The sequence below is a fragment of the Ceratotherium simum genome, chromosome 24, assembly GCF_057802395.1.
Source record: "Ceratotherium simum simum isolate JZ-2026a chromosome 24, ASM5780239v1, whole genome shotgun sequence".
In the NCBI taxonomy this organism is placed as follows: Eukaryota; Metazoa; Chordata; class Mammalia; order Perissodactyla; family Rhinocerotidae; genus Ceratotherium; species Ceratotherium simum.
Window position 1 is genome coordinate 26108015 of NC_141923.1, and position 19833 is coordinate 26127847.

Sequence of the window (19833 nt, forward strand, 5' to 3'; positions counted from 1 at the left end):
CCCATAAATTTCACTTCTAGGAGTTAAGTCTAAGGAAGTAATTAGAGCTGTCCACAGGATTTTGTGTAAGAATTTTTTTAATAGTGAAAATTTGAAATGTCAATATCCAGCAATAAGGAGTTGGTTGATTAAATTCCTGTATTTGTTCAATAAATTATTATTGAGCACTGGTCTATGGAAGAGGCATTGTTCTTTGACTGCACAATGCCCGCCTGTGTGGTGCTTACATCCGAGTAAGTATGGCATAACCATACAGTGGAAAACTGTAGCCGTGGAAAGTCATGTTTTGGAAGAACAGGTGGAGATATGAGAAAATACTTTTACTGTATTTAATTAGAAAATCTAGGGCCGGCCCTGTGGCTTAGCAGTTAAGTGCTCGTGCTCCGCTGCTGGCGGCCTGGGTTCAGATCCTGGGTGCGCACAGATGCACAGCTTCTCCGGCCATGCTGAGGCCGCATCCCACATACAGCAACTAGAAGGATGTGCAGCTATGACAGACAACTATCTTCTGGGGCTTTGGGGGAAAAGTAAATAAATAAAATCTTTAAAAAAAAAAAAAATCTAATTATGAAACCATGCATGGTAACTAATATTGTATAGAATGTTGACATATTTTTTTAAAAACTGGAAGGATATATGTACACCAGAATGTGAATGATGGTAGGATTATAGTTGATGTTTATTTTATTTATGCTTTTCTGTGTTTCTGATCTTTTTTTACATTGGAAATAATTTTAAGTCATTTTAAAAAAGAATAAATGTTTGATTTTTTTTTTTTTTTTCTTTTTAAAGAAATACTCTTTGACCTGGTAATTCTGCCTCCACCTGAAATTTGTTAGAGTGCAAATCTGGGAACATCAACATTGTTTAAAGAGGCTTGTTTGATGAAAATATTTCACATAATAAAATACTATATAGCCACTATAAGTCATGTTTTTAGAGATACATGTAATAATTGGAAGAAATGCTCAACATGTTAACTGAGAAAAACAGCCTAAAAACAGTATGCACAGCATTTTACCAATGTTTTTTGTATGCACAATGTGTATGTGCACAGAAAAGGCTGGAGAGTTATAATATTCTTATATCATCCAAATTTTCATAGTCAGCATAAACTGCTCTTTTGAAGAAGGCCTTTGTGATGCTTGCTGAAAGGGGGCAGGTAAGGCACACGCTGAGCCCAGCAGGAGCAGCTTTGTAAGGTGTCCACTCACCTTCCTGAATGTGTGCCCTCATCAGTTCCCTTCCAGTCTCTCTGATCTTCCTCTTGGCTTTAAATATGTCTGGCTAAGAGGGATCCTCTCACTACTCTTTGCTTATTATTTCAGTAGAAACTCTTGCCTGTTTCCAGCATCCTACATCGAGTTTTTCCTAGAAGGATCCCAGGCCTCAGTGAGACAGATGTATTGCTGTACAGGATACACACGGCAAGACTTGGCTTGCCATGTTCTAATTTTCCCAATTCCTTTTTCGCTAAGATAAACTAGTCTTATCCCTTTTCTCTTTTTCCCTTAATCTAAAAGGTTGGTTTATTAGAGTGGAAAAAAAATAAAGCCCTAATACCTTAGGTGGATTGACTAAGGCAAATTAGAATAGTAATGAGGAGGAAAGGAGCCCGGGGAGTGATTACTGATCTCAGCATTGCTGAGGGGCTGGAGGAGCTGGGCGGGAAAGATACCTCACCTGTTGTCTCCTGTTCCAAAGGTCACGGTGGAAAAAAGCAATGCAAATCTAGTTTCTTAGCCTGGGTAGTAAATTTTTATTGACATTTCCTTTGATCGACTATCCTATCCAAATTTGAGCCCTCATGGAGATGAGTGTTTTGGCTCTCAGTTTTATTGGTAAAACAAATTTCTTAATAAGATAAGATGGTATAGTAGATGGAAAATGAAATAGAGTAGTTATCAGGAAAGCTGAATTTTAATAACAGCTCCAACACTTTGCTGTGTGACCTTGAATAAGTCATTCTACTGAGCCTCAGTTAGCCTTTTTGAGGTCCAATTAACATTTTTGAGCCCCAGTTTTCTCATTTATGACGAGGTTTGACCAAGTAATTCTGTGTTACTGAGCTAACATCCATGCCAATCTTCCTCTATTTTGTATGTGTGTTGCCACCACAGCATGGCCACCAACGAGTGGTGTGGTTCCATGCCTGGGAACTGAACTCAGGCTGCCAAAGCAGAGCGCTTGAACTTAACCACTAGGCCACGAGGCTGGCCCCACACATCCTACTTCTAATCCCACAGTAAATGTTGTTGGCTCTACCTTCAAAGTATCTAGAACCTAACCACTTCTATTCACCTCACTGTTGCCCACCCTGGCCCAAACTGCTGTCATCTCTCAACTGGATTATTGCAGTAGCCTCCTAACTGACTCCTTCCTTGCTTGTCCCCACCTCCTACCCTTGTAGTTGATTCCTAACATAGCAGCCAGAGTGAAGCTGTTAACACCTGAGTCAGATCATGTCACTCTGGTGCTCAAAACTTTCTAATGTCCCTCCTCGTCCCTCTGAGTAAAAGCCAAAATCCTTTCAGCTACTACAGATCCCTTCCCAGTCTGGCCCCCCATTTCCTCTTTGTCCTCTCACCTCCTCTGTTCAAGCCACGCTGGCCTCCTTGCTGCACCTCTGAACAGACCAACACTTTCCTGCCTGAGCCTTTGTGCTGAACCGTTGCCTGTGCCAGAACGCTTTCCTCCGAGAGATTCACACTCTCACGTCCTTCAAGGAAGGCTCAAATACCACCTGAGTGAGGCCTTCCTTGACTACCCTATTCAAAATCTCAATCCCACTGGCATTCCTAATTCTGTTTACCATACTCTTTTTTCACAGCATTTATGACATTAAATTCTATAATAATTTACTGAGGAAATAATACTTTTTAAGAAAATATGATAAATAATTGTTTATTAATTGTTTCCCTCCACTAGACTGTAAGCACCACAAGGCAGAGATGTGTCCTAGTTTTCTAGAACAGTGCCTGGCACATAGTAGTTGCTCAATATACGTTTGTTGAATGAATGGATATCCAGCGTTGGTGGGATGTGAAAATGGGCACTCATACACTCCTGTGGGAAAGGAAATTGATAAAGCTATTCTATTATCAAATTTTGCCCCAGCAATTCTACTTCTACATATCTTCCCTGTAGAAATACCTATACAGGGACACAATGATATGTGTAAATAGATGTTCATTACAGTGTCGTTCATAATAGTGGAAAACTGGAAACAGCCCAAATGTTAATCAGTAGGGGAAAAGTTCATTGAATTATGGTTCATACACACTATGGAACATTAATGCTTTGCACCCCTCACAAGAATGTACTGACATGCATAGGGCTCCAAGATACACTGGTTATTGAAAAAACATGAAATTGCAAAATTACATGTATGGTGTAAAAACTAATACGTAAACCTACTGTGTATATGTAAATGTATATATAAAAAACTAATATGTAAAAACTAAACTAGACTATTATCTGCATATACACATAATGTTTGTAAATACATGGCGAAAAAGATCCAAATGTCATAGTGGGAGGAGAGAGATCGGGAAGTGGTAGAAGGGACTTTTTACTCTATAGGCTTTTATGTTGTCTGATTTTTTTATGAGCACATATTTATGCATTACTTATATAAATTTTTTAAATTATGCATAGAGGGCCGGCCCCGTGGCTTAGCAGTTAAGTGCGCGCACTCCGCTACTGGCGGCCCAGGTTCGGATCCCGGGCACGCACCGATGCACCGCTTCTCCGGCCATGCTGAGGCGGCGTCCCACATATAGCAACTAGAAGGATGTGCAACTATGACATACAACTATCTACTGGGAGGCCATCCCCGTGGCTTAGCGGTTAAGTGCGCTCGCTCCACTACTGGCGGCCCAGGTTCGGATCCCGGGCGCACACCAACGCACCGCTTCTCCAGCCATGCTGAGGCCGCGTCCCACATACAGCAACTAGAAGGGTGTGCAACTATGACATACAACTATCTACTGGGGCTTTGGGGAAAAAAAAAAGGAGGAGGATTGGCAATAGATGTTAGCTCAGAGCCGGTCTTCCTCAGCAAAAAGAAGAGGATTAGCATGGATGTTAGCTCAGGGCTGATCTTCCTCACAAAAAAATAAATAAATAAATAAATTATGCATAGAAAACCCCATAAAGAATCGTATGCAGTAATAAAAAAATGGAGGAAATTCATCTTTCTCCAAATTCTCTGGAAGTTTCCTATTATAAATAAGATCTGGTACTGTGGTAAGTGATGCAGAAAGCAGCCTGTTTCCACTGCTACCACAAAGGCTTTAGTTCTGGTCTCTGGGTTGGATTCTCCCTGGGCTGGCCAGAGAATGTACCTCACAGCTATCCAGGCAAGAGAACAGCTTCCATCATGTTTTTGTATATCCCAAGCTCAGGTAGCTTGCTGTGCATGGCATCCTTGTTCTACCTCTGCCATGAAAACACCAGTTGGGGGCTTTGGTTGCTAGGGCAATAAACAGTCAACCTTGAGGTTGAACCAATTAATGAGGGCTCAGTCCTCCCCTGAAAAGGATTACTGTATTCTTCTAGGATGTGGTTGGGCAGATAGCACTGAAGTCCACAGGGCCCTAAGATTTATTTTTTCTGTTAGCTCTGCAGTGAGGGCAAGAGGGAGGAGAGGTAAAATCTGCTATTTTGGGCACACTGGTGTGTTTGTGCCTGTGTACTTTTCCTGGGTGCACTGCGTGGTCCCTTTTGTTAGGTGTTAACTGTCCCATCTCCAGTGAGACTAGGCCTGCAAGTATGCCCAGCCAATGGCTGGCTGCTTCCATTTGCTCCCATCCAGTCATCAGACACTTCCTGAGAAGTGTCCAGGCCACTGGATATAGGCCTACAGACTTTGCTTCTCCATTTTTAAGAGGTGCTCAACACAAAGGCTCCAGCCTCAATAGCTGGAAAAGAGTAAACACACCACCTCTCCTGGGTTTCTGGCTATGGAAGATGTTTCTCTCATCTCTGAAGACAATCATGCCATGTCTGTGTGATTAGCCAACTACTCCTACCTGTGGCGGGGTCACATGGTGGAAGAATTGCCTACAGGGGTAAAAGAAACATCAGTGTTGATGCTGGCAAGCAGGCAACAGCCCTTGTTATTTATTCAGCCGGCATCAATGAAGTGTGAGTCACAATTAGATGTGAATGTAACTTGGTGTGAATGTAACGGGCATTGTTTGTGCCCTCAGGTCCTACAGTGAGTGGAGAAGACGCCCACATAAGCAGGCAATAAAGTCTGCTGTTATGGGGCCAAGTGCAAGGTTCAGCAGGAGGAGCACTTAACCCAGAACTGGTAGAGAAAGGCTTCCCGTAGGCAGTGACATAAAAGCTGACAAAGAATAAGCTAGAGTTAGCTTCGCCACCCTCTGGTTGGCTAAAGGCCATTTATTATCTGTATTGTTCCCTTGGTCTTCCGGGAATAAAAGCACCTGGAAACTTTTGAGGACTTTTTAAACCTTAATGGTTTATGATTCTGTATGACTCACATTGGTTCATTTATTTTGTTCATAGCCCTTAGCAATGTCTGCTATTACATCTTTTGTTCACTCTATTATCTGTGTCCTCCAAAGAACAAGCTCCCTAAGGGCAGGCTTTCTTCTGTCTTGCTCACTATTTCCCTGACGCCTAGAATACTGCTTGGTACATAGTAGCTGCTCAATAAAATGTTGTTGGCTGATTGAAGAAAATTTTCATTGTCATACTCTTCTTGTGACATTGTATATCACAAAAGTCTTTGCAAATAATTGGCTGCAGAAAGGTAGCAGCATCATTTTGCATATACATATGTCCAAGCAGCCTTTTTGTGTGTGTCTGTGTGTGTGTCAGGAAGATTAGCCCTGGGCTAATATCCATTGCCAATCCTCCTCTTTTTGCTGAGGAAGATTGGCCCTGGGCTAACATCCATGCCCATCTTCCTCTACTTCATACGTGGGACGCCTGCCACAGCATGGCTTGATAAGCGGTGTGTCAGTCTGGGCCTGGGATCTGAACCTGCGAACCCCCGGGCGCCAAAGAGGAGCATGCAAACTTAACCACTACACCACCAGGCCAGCCCCCCAAGCTGCCTTTTTTTGAGGGACTCACTGCTTATCCTGAGTGGGAATGTGTCTAGAAAAGGCACTTCCAGCATCATCAGCCAAACCCTATCCAAGTATTCCTCAGGCCTTAATCAGGGATCATTCCACTAGAAGACACAAACCTATCAAATTAGAAAAAGCAACCAAGGGCAGAAAGTGCACCCAGCCTCCCTGTGAACTAGAATTGGGAAAGACATCAGACCACAGCAGCTGCCAGATTTCCCTCTCCCGCCCTCCTTCCCTCTCTGGTCTTGGCTTCCCTCTGCCTGTCTGCTTCCTTCTGACTTCGGACTCTCTTTGCTGATTTTACTTACACTGGGCTGCCCCCACGTGGCACCTTCAGTCCCCGACCTTCCAGGTTGGTTGCATATAGATAATTAACCCAAATCCACATTGCTGGAAGAGATTCAGCTTGGTATTCTTCAGGTCAAGTCGTCTACACCCAGGAGGGGGGGATACTTTCCTCTTCAAAACCAAAGGAAGAACAACGGGTGGAACGAAAGGAAATGATTAGTGAAAGAAACAATTGGGGCCGGCCCCGTGCCTTAGTGGTTAAGTGCGCGCGCTCCGCTGCTGGTGGCCCGGGGTCGGATCTGGGCGCACACTGACGCACCACTTCTCCGGCCATGCTGAGGCCGCGTCCCACATACAGCAACTAGAAGGATGTGCAACTATGTCATACAACTATCTACTGGGGCTTTGGAGGAAAAATGAATAAATAAATTAAATTATTTAAAAAAAAAGAAATGATTGGCATCTCTATATTGACATTCATTGTACAATTTTCTTTCTAGAACGAAGTGCTGGAGAAGGTTAACCCCCCATCACTGTCCAGGAGATAAAAGAACTGGGGCCTGTCCATGGGTCTCTCCAACCCCCTTCACCAGAGTCTACTCCCCCAAACAAAATTCATCAGTGCCCCAGCGACGTCTCCCTGTCACCTCTCAGGCTTTGCTGAAAGGTTGGAGATGAGGGTGAGGCATCTGGTGCCCCCACAGTGCATTGCTTTGGAGACCAGAGGCAATTGAGGCGCTTTCAGCCAGAAAAATATAATTTAAGGGCTTGGCATCTGGCTGGGAGCAGAGAGCTGTGTTGCCATGGCAATGCCTCGCTTCATTTAACAGCAGCACATCCCTGAGTTTGGTCACATCCACACTCAGGCACATATAGCACCCTGTCAGCTGCCCCCGCCATGCACGCACACATACCTCTGGCAGAAATCCCTCTGCAGAAACAAAGCCCATTCCCTTGCCCTCCTCGCCATCACAGACACCCACAATCATACCCTTTACTGCAACACCTCAGCCAATCACGTAGACTCTAAAAGCACCCCGACAGCACAGAGCCCTGCAGGGAATTCAGAGTGCTGGATGAGGGCAAAGCCTCTGTGACAGCCCACACAGAAGCCTGCTAGGGTCTGTATGCTTTTCCACCGTTCCTAACACACAGCCGTATCTCCATCTTCCTTTATAAATCTCCTTTGTGTGTCATCTCCGATCCTTAATAACGCCCAGGAGGCTGGGAGGGGGGAGAGGAGCAGTGGTGGCCCTGGTGCACAGATGCTTCTCTGTTTTCTTGAGAGGGTAGGGGTTAGGCCACGCACGACCTTGCAGGTACTTACCCAGAGGCCCCTAAGCACCCACTGATGTCCTGTTCTGCCCCTCCCTTACCTCAGGCTGGGGTGGACAGGATGGATGAGAGCAGGGAGGCGGGAAGGCATAGTGCTACTCACTGCAATGCTATTTGTATTAGTGAAAAATCAGAAATAGCCTAAATGTCTATGAACAAGGAATAGGTCAAGAAAGGGTGGTACATCTGCACAATGAGGTACTTTGTGGAGATTTAAGAGTTATGGAATCCGTATGTATTCACAGGAAAATGTGTCAGGATGTAAAAGGTGATCCCACGATGTGTTTTAGCTTTATGTAGTTACATACGCATGGATATTTATGATGTGTGGGAAAAGGTTTGAGGAGAGTGGGGTCAAGAGAGGGGTGATGGGGGCTGTTTCAGTTATCCTTTGCTGCATACATAACAAACCACTCTAAAACTAGTGACTTAAAACAACAAAAACGTATTATTTTTCCTGATGCTTTGGGTTTTCTAGGTAACTCTTCTGCTGGGTCCGCTGAGGCTACTGACGTGGCTGCATTCAATTGGTGACAGCTGCCCTTGGGGCTCCCTCAATCCACCCGGCCTCTCACCCCAGTGGGTGAGGCCGGCTTCCTTGTGTGGTGTCCCAGGCAGCATTCCAAGGCGACAAAAGCAGAAGCAGCAAAATTTCTGAAGGCCGAGGCTCTGGAACTCAGCAACACCACACCTGCTACATTCTATAGGTCAAGGCAAGTCAAAGATCAGCCCAGTTTCAAGGACAGACTCTGCCTCTCGATGGGATGTGTGGCAAAGTGACACTGCAAAAGGGCATATGTAAACAAACATGCAGATGTAGAGATTAGATTGGTGGCCACCAGAGGAGAAGAGGGGAGGGGGCGGGTGAAAGGAGGAAAAGGGCACACCTGTACAGTGACGGATGGCAATTAGTCTTTGGGTGGTGAACATGATGTAGTCTACACGGAAATCAAAATAGAATGATGTACACCTGAAATTTATATATCGTCATAAACCAATGTTACCTCAATTTTAAAGATTAATTATTTTTAAAAGGGCATACGTATTGGGATGGGAAGACTTTGTAGGCGTTAAAACCGCCATGGGCACCTTTCACCTTTTACTCTATGTAATTCTGTCCTTTATATTCATGTGTTACTCGGGTAAACTTAAAAAAATAAATGAAAGGGTGAATCTAAGACATATGAGAGAATGATGAGCATTTTGTTAACACGTAATTCAGACAGAAAAGTCAAAGATGGCCTCAAGGTTACTAGTTTGGAATACTAAATTGTGGAAAGCTTTTTTTTTAAATCAACTGTGAGGAAATGGAGATTGGAATATCCAAGGCTAGAGATGCAACAATATTGACTAGTCATTCAATGGATGAGAAGCATGAATCTTAGAGAAACAGCAAAGGAAAAGAGTATAGCTATTTCACTAGATTCCCAATGATAAGAAATAAGGGTAATCAGACTTTGAAATAGCTGTGCATATGAAATAGATGTACATATTACTGAGCTATCAAAATGGGTGACAGGATTTTCCATCCTCTTCTGGCTCTCTGACACTGCTTGCTGGTCAGTAAGTAATTTCCAGAACCACATTCCCACTCATAAAATGGAATGATTCTCCCTGATAAGGTCCTTGTGAAAAAAGAATAACGATTTCACATTTATACCATATTCCTGCAAAGATGGTTTGGTCCATCAGCATTGGTGATTTAACAAAATAATACCCTCAAAGGCTAGGAAAAAGAGGGCCAGCTAAAGAGAACATAAAACCTCAGTATCAAAATGACAAGTTTAAAGCATTATGATTCCCAATACGTCCTGACTGAGGGCCTGATATCTGCAGAGCACTGTGCAAAAGACGTTAACAAGGAGCTCCCAGGGCACAGAAGAGAGAGGCAGAATAAGACTATTAGAAAGATGCCCGCAATGGAGAAGTCACCCGGGGTGCCAACCCCACGGGGAAGAAAGAGGTCACGTGCACGGGACAGGACCACAGACAGACGTCAGGGAAGGACATGAGGGAAGAAACTTCCTCATTCCTGACATTTCCTTCCTGTGAAGGAAGCTTAATTAGTGGAACTTCTGGAACTCTCTGTCCCACTGCTCCTCCCTGCCCTGGTGAGGGGGTGGGAGGCAAGCAGTGACTTGCTGTTAATTTTTTTCTTTTTTTAAAGGCTTCAGTGCATGGTTGTATATCCTAGTTGTTCGTTTAATTCTCTATGTGAGCTGCCTAGTTCCAGGACTGGGACATGAACCCAGGCTGCAGCAGTAAGAGCGCCGAATCTTAACCACAAGACCACCAGGGCTGGCTCACTTACTGTTAATTTTGAGAATAATACTTGGGCGTCCTTGACTTAGACCCACACCTGTCTATCTTGGGTGTGAACCCATCTGTTGAGTAGAAATTCTCCCTTCATGCTTTTACTCTCAATGGGCAGGACCCCTCTGCAAGGGGAGATCTGTCTCCTGTTCCTTGGTACTGGGTTACAAGTAAGTCAGCCTAAATTCTGGGGTTTGCTCTTAGCAGGCTCAGTTGGCTAAAGACTGGGCTCTTACCACTATGATATTCCTCCTTCCATATTTACTTTTGGTTTATTTCTTGACTTATGCAAAACACTAGCAGGAAATAAGAGTGCTACTTACTGGGAGTCCCCTTGAAGCCTGTAGTAGTTATCTATTGCTGCATAACAAATTACCCCCAAACGTAGTGACTTAAAATGATAACTATGTATTCTCTCACACCATTTCTCAGGGGGCGACTTAGCTGGGTGGTTAGGAAGCTGTAGGTCAGAGCTGCAGTTTGAAGCTTGATCAGAGCTGGAGCAGTAGCTTCCAACATGGCTGTTGGTGGCAGGCCTCAGTTCCACCCTCTCCACAGGGCTGCCTGAGTGTCCTCTGGACACAGCAGCTGGCTTCCCTTGAACAATGATCCAAGTGATAAAGGAGATGAAAGTCACAGTGCCTTTATGACCTAGTTTTCAAAGTCACACACCATCGCTTTCACTTTATCCTTTAAAAGCGAGTCACTGACAGTTCAGCCCAGAAGGGGAAATAGGCTCCGTCTCTTCAGGAGAGGGTCAAAGAACGTGTAGATCTTTCTTAAAACCACAGAGCTCTCAACAAAGGAGAAGTGACTCAGCTCTCTCACACAAGAAACCAATCAAGAGTTGGAGAAGTCATTCTTTCTTTCTTTTTTTTTTTTTGTGAGGAAGATCAGCCCTGAGCTAACATCCATGCTAATCCTCCTCTTTTTGCTGAGAAAGACCGGCTCTGAGCTAACATCTATTGCCAATCCTCCTCCTTTTTTTTCCTCATAGCCCCAGTAGATAGTTGTATGTCATAGTTGCACATCCTTCTAGTTGCTGTATGTGGGATGCTGCCTCAGCATGGCCAGACAATCCGAACCCGGGCCACCAGTAGCAGAGCACGCGCACTTAACCACTAAGCCACGAGGCCGGCCCCCAACTCAAAATTCTTTCACTCAGGACACATCCTTGGGTTCTTTCTTTAACCATATTCCTCCCCTCAAGGCAACTTGTCCACAGGCCCAAGGGAAGTGTCTACCCAGAGCCCTTGACACCCTTCTAGAATGTGCTCTGAGTACCCAGGGCCCCAGAATTCTCTTCCCAAATGGCCCAAGCCTGCTCCCTGGACCTGTGCAGACCTCATCCTCAGGTTCATCTTCCCCCAGTGTGTGCACCCCCGGGCCCACAGTGGCTATTTGTGGGAGTGTGGACAAAGCTTGGCCATGCAGGCTGGGGTGTCCTCACACCCCAGGAAGAGAAGGAGGATGAGCTGGGAGGGAGATGAAGAGGTCAGTTGTTGGATGCCTGGAGGCCAAGGTTCCCCCAGCACGTCAGGGGCCTTTATTTTCTTCCTAACTTGCCAGTGCCCTTGTCTGTAACCTAGCAAGTCTGCCTCAGCCTATGTGAGGGGCTGACGGGAGTAGGGATTTGGCTGCCTCTGTGGGACCCCTGCTTGGCCGCCAGGGACCAACAGCCTCTCAACACGCAGTGTGGGGCCACTTCTGAGCCCAGGCCTCCCTCTAGTGACCAGACTGGGGACAACAGCCAGAGGCTCCAGGCCATTCTCCGGAATGGACACCTCTTCCATTACCTACTTTCCAAACACTTATCTGATCCTGTCATTCTTTTCTTAGAAACCTCAGAAACAAAGCAAAATCTCTCAAGCTCCCACATGCCTTCAGGGAAAAGAGAAAGCCCAAGCCCATAAGCCTGGTTGATAAGGTCTTTCTCAGTTGTAAGCCAGCCTACACTTCCAGGCCACTCACACACACTCTCACACACACACACACACACACACACACACACACACACACGGCCACCACCTTCCCCCCCCACCTCAGCTTCCCACACAGCACACACACCTGTGCTTAAGTTACACCAAAGAACTTGCTCTTCAACAACATACCGTATATATTTGTGCCTCTCTTCTTTTGCTGGCAATAAACTGCCCACCTTTGTCCATCAAACCAACTCTTACTCCTCCATAAAGACCCACTTCACACTTCTTTGTGGCTTTCTCTGAACCTCTGTGGGAGAATTCATGGCCCCTCACAGGGTTCCCCTGAGCACTTTTGTACAGAACGATGGCTAACACTGATTCAGCACTAATGCCGAGGGTTCTGGAGGGGTTAACTCATTTGATCCTCATGATGACTCTAAAAGCCAGGAACATTTTACAGGTGAGGAAACTGAGAGCAGAAGGGTTGTCACAGGCACCCTGTCATGTAGACAAGAAGTGAAAGAGCACTGTGGTCACAAGTGCTCTCTCTTGGCCTCCAAGCCACCTCCTCAACCGCAGCTCTTAGGCAGACGTGCTTGTTTCCTGCCTGAGAGCTCCTCCAGAGAGAAGCTTGTTCTCTCCTCTCTGAATCCCCAGCATGGAATACAACGACCCCTGTGACTGGTGCCTGGAAATCCCCCAATCTCTGTTCCAAACTGCATGACAGACAGGAAGGGTTGGCTTTGCCTGCTACACTTCTTCTCAGGTCCTTTGGGTTTGAACCTTGATTCTAAATCTCCCATCTAAACCTAAAAATCTTGTTCCAGACTCGCAGAGCCAGTCACACATTCTTAATCAGTGAGGGCAGAAGCTGTGGGCACAGTTCGAAGTGTAAAGATTATGAGTAAGACATAGGTGTAACTTTGGGCTGGTTGCCAGAACAACTGATCCTTAATTCTCCCATCTCTAAATTATTCAACCCAAACAGGCCAGGCCCCTCAGGGTGCGTGCTGACACACCCAGCTGCTCCCACAGGGCTGTGTGTCCCCCAGAGGCTGCCTCCCCACCCCAGGCCTGCAGGCCCTGCTGTCCTCCCGCCCCTGGTGGGACCAGCCTCCAGCCTGTCTCTCCATCCTCTCTCCCTGCCTTCCTGCCTTCCTGCTCTGCTCTTTTCTCTAATTTAGGCAATAAGTATTATAAACACTTTCTTGTCCACCTGGAGTGCTCAAGCTACTAGGCTGCATTTGTTTCTTCCTTTTCTTCTTCAAAACGAAATACAGGATCTTTTTTTCTTCCTGATTATGAAAGTCTTGTAAAAAGGCAAACACATCAATGTTTAAAGTAGAAAGTGAAAGTTGCCAGTCACCACACTACAACAAGAAAACCACTGTTGTCAATTTGGTTTATAGCATTCCAGATTTGTGTGTGTGTGTGTGTGTGTGTGTGTGATTTCATTTTAATCTGAATCATAAATGAAGACTTCTCTCGTGGTAATTTTATTCCAGCAGTCCTAGCTTGAAATGATAATGTTGCTACAAGATCCTGGTCAAGAACCATCCAGATTCACCCCAATGGAATTCTCTAACTTCAGTTGGGGAGGACTAAGAATAGGGGATATTGCAACCTCTGGTTCCAGAAGATTCCTGAGGTCCTTATACCAGTTGGTCATAAAAGGTCTGTGAATAAAGCAGCCTTTACTAGGCCATAGGAACCTCTTCTTGTTCTATTTCCTCAGAGGAAGGCTCCTACATACTCATATTACCAAAACTAAGTGAGCCCATTGGCATGATATTAACCCCCATAATAACGAAACGCTCCTCTTGGGTAATTTGCTCTCTTCCTTTTAGATTTAAGCAGAGGATGTACTAGGGGGAGGGAGGGAGAGAGGAAGTCGCTTCAGTAGGCAGCAGGTATTCATTCATTCCACAAGCATTGACTGGGGAGCTAATACATGGCGCCCACTCCAGAGGAGCTCACGGGCTATGGGAATAATCTGTCCCCTCCATAGAGTGGCGGAGACACCAAGGGTAAGTTCCTCTGCAAAAGGTAAAATGCCAGACATGTATAAAGCAGCAATTACACTCTGATGGATGATTCACACTGCCCAACTTACGAGAGACTGGTGCATAAAAAACCAGGAGAGCAGTTTAGTTGTTTTCTACTAAGAAATAAAAGCTTTAAATGGATTGACTGGCTACTTGTGTTTGCTGATCGGCATGTTCTCTCCCTGTGGGCTTATGATTACAAATGAAAATAATAATATGTAAATAGTAATAACAACAATTGCAGTTACTCTTTGTTGAGTGCACACTATGTGCTTCGTTTTTATCTTCATCTTACAAGGCTGTGCAGTGGGTACTATTTTTATCCCCACATTGCAATGGGGTTCAGATATGTTTAGAGCAAATAAACGTTGCGACTGAGATTGCACTCTGGACTTAGAACAAGCAGCCTTAGGTGGAGATGCAAACACAGCTCAAATATAACCGGGTCTCTTGGGAGCCAGTCTCAATGCCACGGCATACTACAAAGAAAGTACATACCTCACTCCAAACGCGCCAATGCTGAAAGTCTATTTTCCTGGAGGTTTTGTGAAAAGAAGAGAGGAGAGGTTACGCATCATAAAGCACTCTAAATCTCCCATCTCAACATCTCTGTCTCTTTCCCCCGGTCCATCTCCCTCCAGCATCCGTCCACATCTCTTCCCTCCTCCCTCTTGGCTCCATCTCATGCTCCCTCTTTTGGGCACATGTGGAGAGCACATGCCCTCTACTTCTTTCCAGATTTCTCCTCCCTCCTCCCAGATCTTTACCCTGCTCACCTGCCTCAGGGTTTACAGATTGATAATTCCAAACACCATCTACAAAAGTGTTTAGTTTGTCCTATGCAGTATTTCAAATTTTTGAATTAGTGTCAATATTTATTTATTTATTTATTTTTATAATTTTTTTTTTCCCCCAAAGCCCCAGTAGATAGTCGCATGTCATAGTTGCACATCCTTCTAGTTGCTGTATGTGGGACGCGGCCTCAGCATGGCCAGAGAAGCGGTGCGTCGGTGCACACCCAGGATCCGAACCCGGGCTGCCAACAGCAGAGCGCGCGCACTTAACCGCTAAGCCACGGGGCCGACCCCAGTGTTAATATTGAAAACCGTCAGATTTCACAAATAAATTTGATTTGCAACTTAAAGAAAAGGGTTTTGTCTACACAGCAACAACTGCTTGGGGCTGAACAGCAGCAGCTCCTTTTAGAAGCACAGATTCTTCAGTTTATCAGTCCCCTCCCTTCCCTGCAGCCTAATGACAAGGAGGATCAATTGCTCTTTGTCAGTCTTTGTACCAGTTATGGCCAGACCCCTCCAGGTATTCGAATTTCCAAGCCCTCTCTATTTCTTTATTTAGATCCCAAGACGTGGTAATTAGCATGGCTAGACTTGGGAAGGTCCTTGGGGTGGATTTTCCTGTCATGTCTATGAATGTGTCTGAATGCCCTGTAAATGGGACACTGATTAGGAAGACTGTTGTTCTGCACTGGTTCTTAGTGAAAATTCCAGGCCTGGGCATTGTCTGCTCACCTTATCGAAGTAGGTGTGCCCTGGAGCACATGCCCTCTGCACTCGATGGAATGCGAAGCAAAGGTCAATGGGATCTTCTAGAGCCTGGCTCTTAGGACAGGGTAATACCATTAGGCAGTAAAGGGTGAATGCTTAACACATCGTATGGCAATAACAACATAACACAGAGAGTTTAATGCTTGTTCTAAGATGGGTACTTTAGTCTGACTTTCACATTTATGATAAGTAATAAGCTCACTGCTTAGTGATTTGGCTTTGAAACAGATTTTCTCATTTTTATTTCAAGCTTGGAGATTCATTTAATCAGAGTCCTTGAGATTGCCAGGTGAGCTTTTATCATTTCGAACAATTTTTCTGTTAATCCAGATTTCTGCAGTATTTTGCTGTGGTAGATGGCATGGTTGTTTACGGGCAGTCCCTGCTTCTCTCCTGGATAGGATTATATTTCCTTGCCTTGTTGACATCAGGCTTGACCATGTGACTTGTTTGGGCCAATAAAATGTGAGTGGAAGTGATGTGAGTCACTTCAAGGCCAGAGCTTGAAGAGCCAGCCAATGTTTGCCATGGTTCTCTCTTCTCTTGGCCACAGTGAGGACAGCCAGGCCCTGGAGCGAAGGCAACCTGTAGTGGAGCCTGCCCCTGGCTGGCCACAGAGACGGAGTGAGAAATAAACCTTTGTGACATGCCACTGAAATGTCGGGACCATTTGTTATGGCAACATAACCTAACCTATCTGGACCAAGATGTGTGCAAACAAAACAAAGATACTAACTCGATACTGAGGCTGATAACACAATAGATTGCAATAATCCCAATTTTTTCTATTTATCTAAATGATCTATATTTTCTCATTGATTGAGAAGTAAATGTCACAATTTTTTTTTTTTTTTGGTGAGGAAGATTGGCCCTAAGCTAACATCTGTTGCCAATCTTCCTCTTTTTGCGTGAGGAAGATTGTCACTGAGCTAACATCTATGCCAATCTTCCTCTGTTTTCTATGTGGGATGCCACCACAGCATGGCTTGAGGAGCGGTGTGTAGGTCCGCACCCACGATCTGAACCCACAAACCCCGGGACACCGAAGCAGAGCACATGAATTTAACCACTATGCCACCGGGCTGGCCCCGTACATGTCATAAATTTAAACTTATAATTATATACTAATAAAATGCTGTGTCTATATAATATCATATATAAAATTATAGACATACATGTAATCTGGTGTGTATATATATATAAAGAGATATATGTAGATATCTCTCTCTCTTATATATATCAGATCACCTCCCAGAACAAAGCTTAAGTGGAAACTGTCGCTATTTGCATCTTCTTTTCTAAGCACCTGTTGCTGACCAGCCCCTTCCAACAGACATATTCTTCCTTGACATAGATCAGTGATTTCAGTCAGCCTTCTGTGTCAAGTTCTGCTAACCTGGAACGCATTCTACCTCTTGATAAGGTGCTTGTGTACATCTTGGCTCAAATCCATTATGAGCGAGATATTTTTAAATTATTGCAGTAACATATACACCTGGCAAAAAAAATGTATATCACAGTGTAATATGATAAGTAAATTCTCCCTGCCTTCCCCAACCCCCAGTACCACTCCACAGAGGTAATCACGTTAGGAGTTTCTTATCAGGGCCAGCTTCACGGGTTTACTTCCTCTGCAGTCACCCAGCTTTCATGCTCAGAAGGACTCTGCACTTGGTTTAATGCACTGCCACTGTCATCCTGAAATTTTTTTTTTTTTTTTGTGAGGAAGATCAGCCTTGAACTAATATCCACGCTAATCCTCCTCTTTTTGCTGAGGAAGACCGGCTCTGAGCTAACATCTATTGCCAATCCTCCTTTTTTTTTTTCCCCAAAGCCCCAGTAGATAGTTGTATGTCATAGTTGCACATCCTTCTAGTTGCTGTATGTGGGACGCAGCCTCAGCATGGCCGGAGAGGTGGTGTGTCGGTGCACACCTGGGATCTGAACCCAGACCGCCAGTAGCGGAGCGCACGCATTTAACCGCTAAGCCACGGGGCCGGCCCCTGAAATTCTTAATAATTTTTGAACAAGGGCCCTAGCATTTTCATTTTGCACTAGGCCCTCAAATTATGTAGCTGGTCCTGCTTCTTATGTATCCTTCCAGAAACATTTTCATACACGTACAAGCATATGTTTGCTTATTTTTTTGACACAGTGGCTCAGTGCTCAGCAATCCCTTTTCTTCTTCCTGGGCCTGCAGAAAGACTACATTTCCCAGCCTCTCTTGCAATTAATTTGGAACTCTGTAGCTGAGCTCCGGCCAGTGGAAGGTGGGCAGAAGTGATATACACCACTTCCAGAAGGATCCCCTAAAGAGACCTGTCCAATCTTCTGCACGGTCCTTCTACTGTTCATATGGTTCTCTATGTTTGCCTGGGAATGAAGGACTCTGAGATAGCACAGCCACATGGTGGGAAGATCCTAGACCCCTGAGTCACAGCTTGGAAGGGGACCATTTGTGAGAACCCCTAACCCCATGTTAGACTGTGATGTTAGTGAAAAATAATCTGCTATTCTATCAGGCTATGGAGACTTTGGGGTTATCACAACAGCTAGTGTTAATTACTGTTAAGACACACAAAAATGGGATCGTATTATATATGCCTTCTGGCACTTTTGAAAAACAACATATTTTAGACATGTTTTCATCATATGTATGTTGAATTTATAGTTTGTCACTGTGAGTTCTTGGTAAGCAACTCACCACAGCCCTTGAGTAATGACCACCTAAGGTATGCATGTCAAGCATGGAGCAGGAGAACATCTATGAAGCTCTTTGGGCCAGTCCAAGCCCCCAGATCTATTTTCCTCCTCCCCTGCTCTGTGTCAAAGTGGGACTGGCACCTAGAGAATGCCTTTCCCAGGACTTCCCAAGTCAGCTTCCTGCTCGGCTTCACCAGTGGAAGACAGGAGATTAGAAGGCAGGAGAAAGAGAAAGGCCAGAGTACTTTTCCCCTTCTCTCTCCGCCTTGGGCAGCATCGTCAGCAGCCGTTGCATCTTTTCTGTGCCTCTACCTCCTGCTGGACAGGCCCACCACTGTTCTAACTTAAACCAATCGACCCCCATCCCTGGGCTCTATAACATCATCTCCCTTCTTTACCCTTCGTTATGGGCTGAACGTTTGTCCTCCCCCCCACCCCCAAGTCACATGTTGAAGCCCTAACCCTCAATGTGACTGTACTTGGAGATAGGGCCTTTATGGAGGTAATTAAGATTAAATGAGGTCATCAGGATGGGGCCCTGATCTGATAGGATTAGTACTCTTATAAGAAGAGACACCACAGAGCGCTCTCTCTCTCTCCCCTCACACGCAAAGCAGAGGTCATGTGAGCACACAGTGAGATGCAGGCTGCCTACAAGCCAAGAGAAGAGCCTCAGAAGGACACCTACCTTGCTGGCACCTTGACCTTGGACTTTTCAGCCTCCAGAACCGTGAGAAATATATTTCTGTTGTTTAAGCCACGCCATCTGTGGTATTTGGTTATACTAAAAGACCTTCTAGCTTAGGAGGGCTGGTAGCTTCCTGCCGTTGCTCATTTCTGGGCTGTCTCATTGTCTCCTGCAGGCTTCTCAGCTTTTCCATCACCAATGCTTTGCATTAAACTCTCTCTGTTTCAAGTACTCAGAGTGGTCTCCTTTTCCCGAAGGCACTCTGAATGAGTCACTGTATCATTCTCAGGGACATTACATGGACTAGGATATATCCAGCTCCCGCCCCTGGCAATACAGTGTGCTGCTTAAGAAATACACTATAAAACTAGCTGACCTGAGTCTGAATCCTCACCCCACCACTCTCCTGTTCAGTCGCCATAGTGTGACATTAGTCTCACTAAGTCTCAGTTTTCTTATCTGCAAAATGGGGATAAAAATACTAAAGTTTATCCCATAGAGGAAATAATGCCTGAAAGGTACATAGCATAGTGCCTGGCACAGAGAGTGTTCAATAAGTGTCAGCTAATATAATAGGGCAGGGCCTGGTGAGAAGCTGACACTGTCGGCCATAATTACCAGATGTTCTTATAACTTACAGTATGTAGTCAGTCTTCTAACAGCACTGTGAGCCTCTTGTGGAGCATCCTAGAAACTTGTTTATAATCCCCTACAGTGTCCAGAACATAACATGGGAGTCTCAGAAGCTCAGGTTCAACGGGAGCCAAGAGAGCCAATTTACCAAGAAAGGCGCAGCGGGAGGTGGCCATGTTCATTCTTGGTACTTTTTAAAAAATTAAATCATTTATTTATTTTTCAGTTTTA

The 19833-nt window shown here is 45.0% G+C and overlaps 1 protein-coding gene and 1 long non-coding RNA gene across 3 annotated transcripts in view; one reads left to right on the forward strand and one right to left on the reverse strand.

The window, feature by feature from the left end:
• Positions 1-6343: 6343 nt before the first annotated feature.
• Positions 6344-15072, reverse strand: LOC147913908 (uncharacterized). Its single transcript, XR_015556135.1, has 3 exons — positions 14790-15072; positions 14512-14548; positions 6344-6566 (listed from the first exon to the last, which is right to left on the reverse strand). It is a non-coding gene; the product is annotated as an uncharacterized LOC147913908 (long non-coding RNA).
• A 3819-nt stretch (positions 15073-18891) lies between these two features.
• The window catches only part of SPTLC2 (serine palmitoyltransferase long chain base subunit 2), a 133220-nt gene continuing 132278 nt past the window's right edge, over positions 18892-19833 (forward strand). Inside the window, exons 1-2 of one of the 2 annotated variants that reach the window (XM_087448122.1) lie at positions 18892-19011; positions 19685-19789. In XM_087448122.1, coding sequence (XP_087304248.1) covers positions 18922-19011; positions 19685-19789 — 195 coding nt within the window. In that variant the 5' untranslated portion in view covers positions 18892-18921. The remainder of the gene's footprint in view (positions 19012-19684; positions 19790-19833) is intronic. The other variant, XM_087448123.1, reaches the window with a different exon arrangement.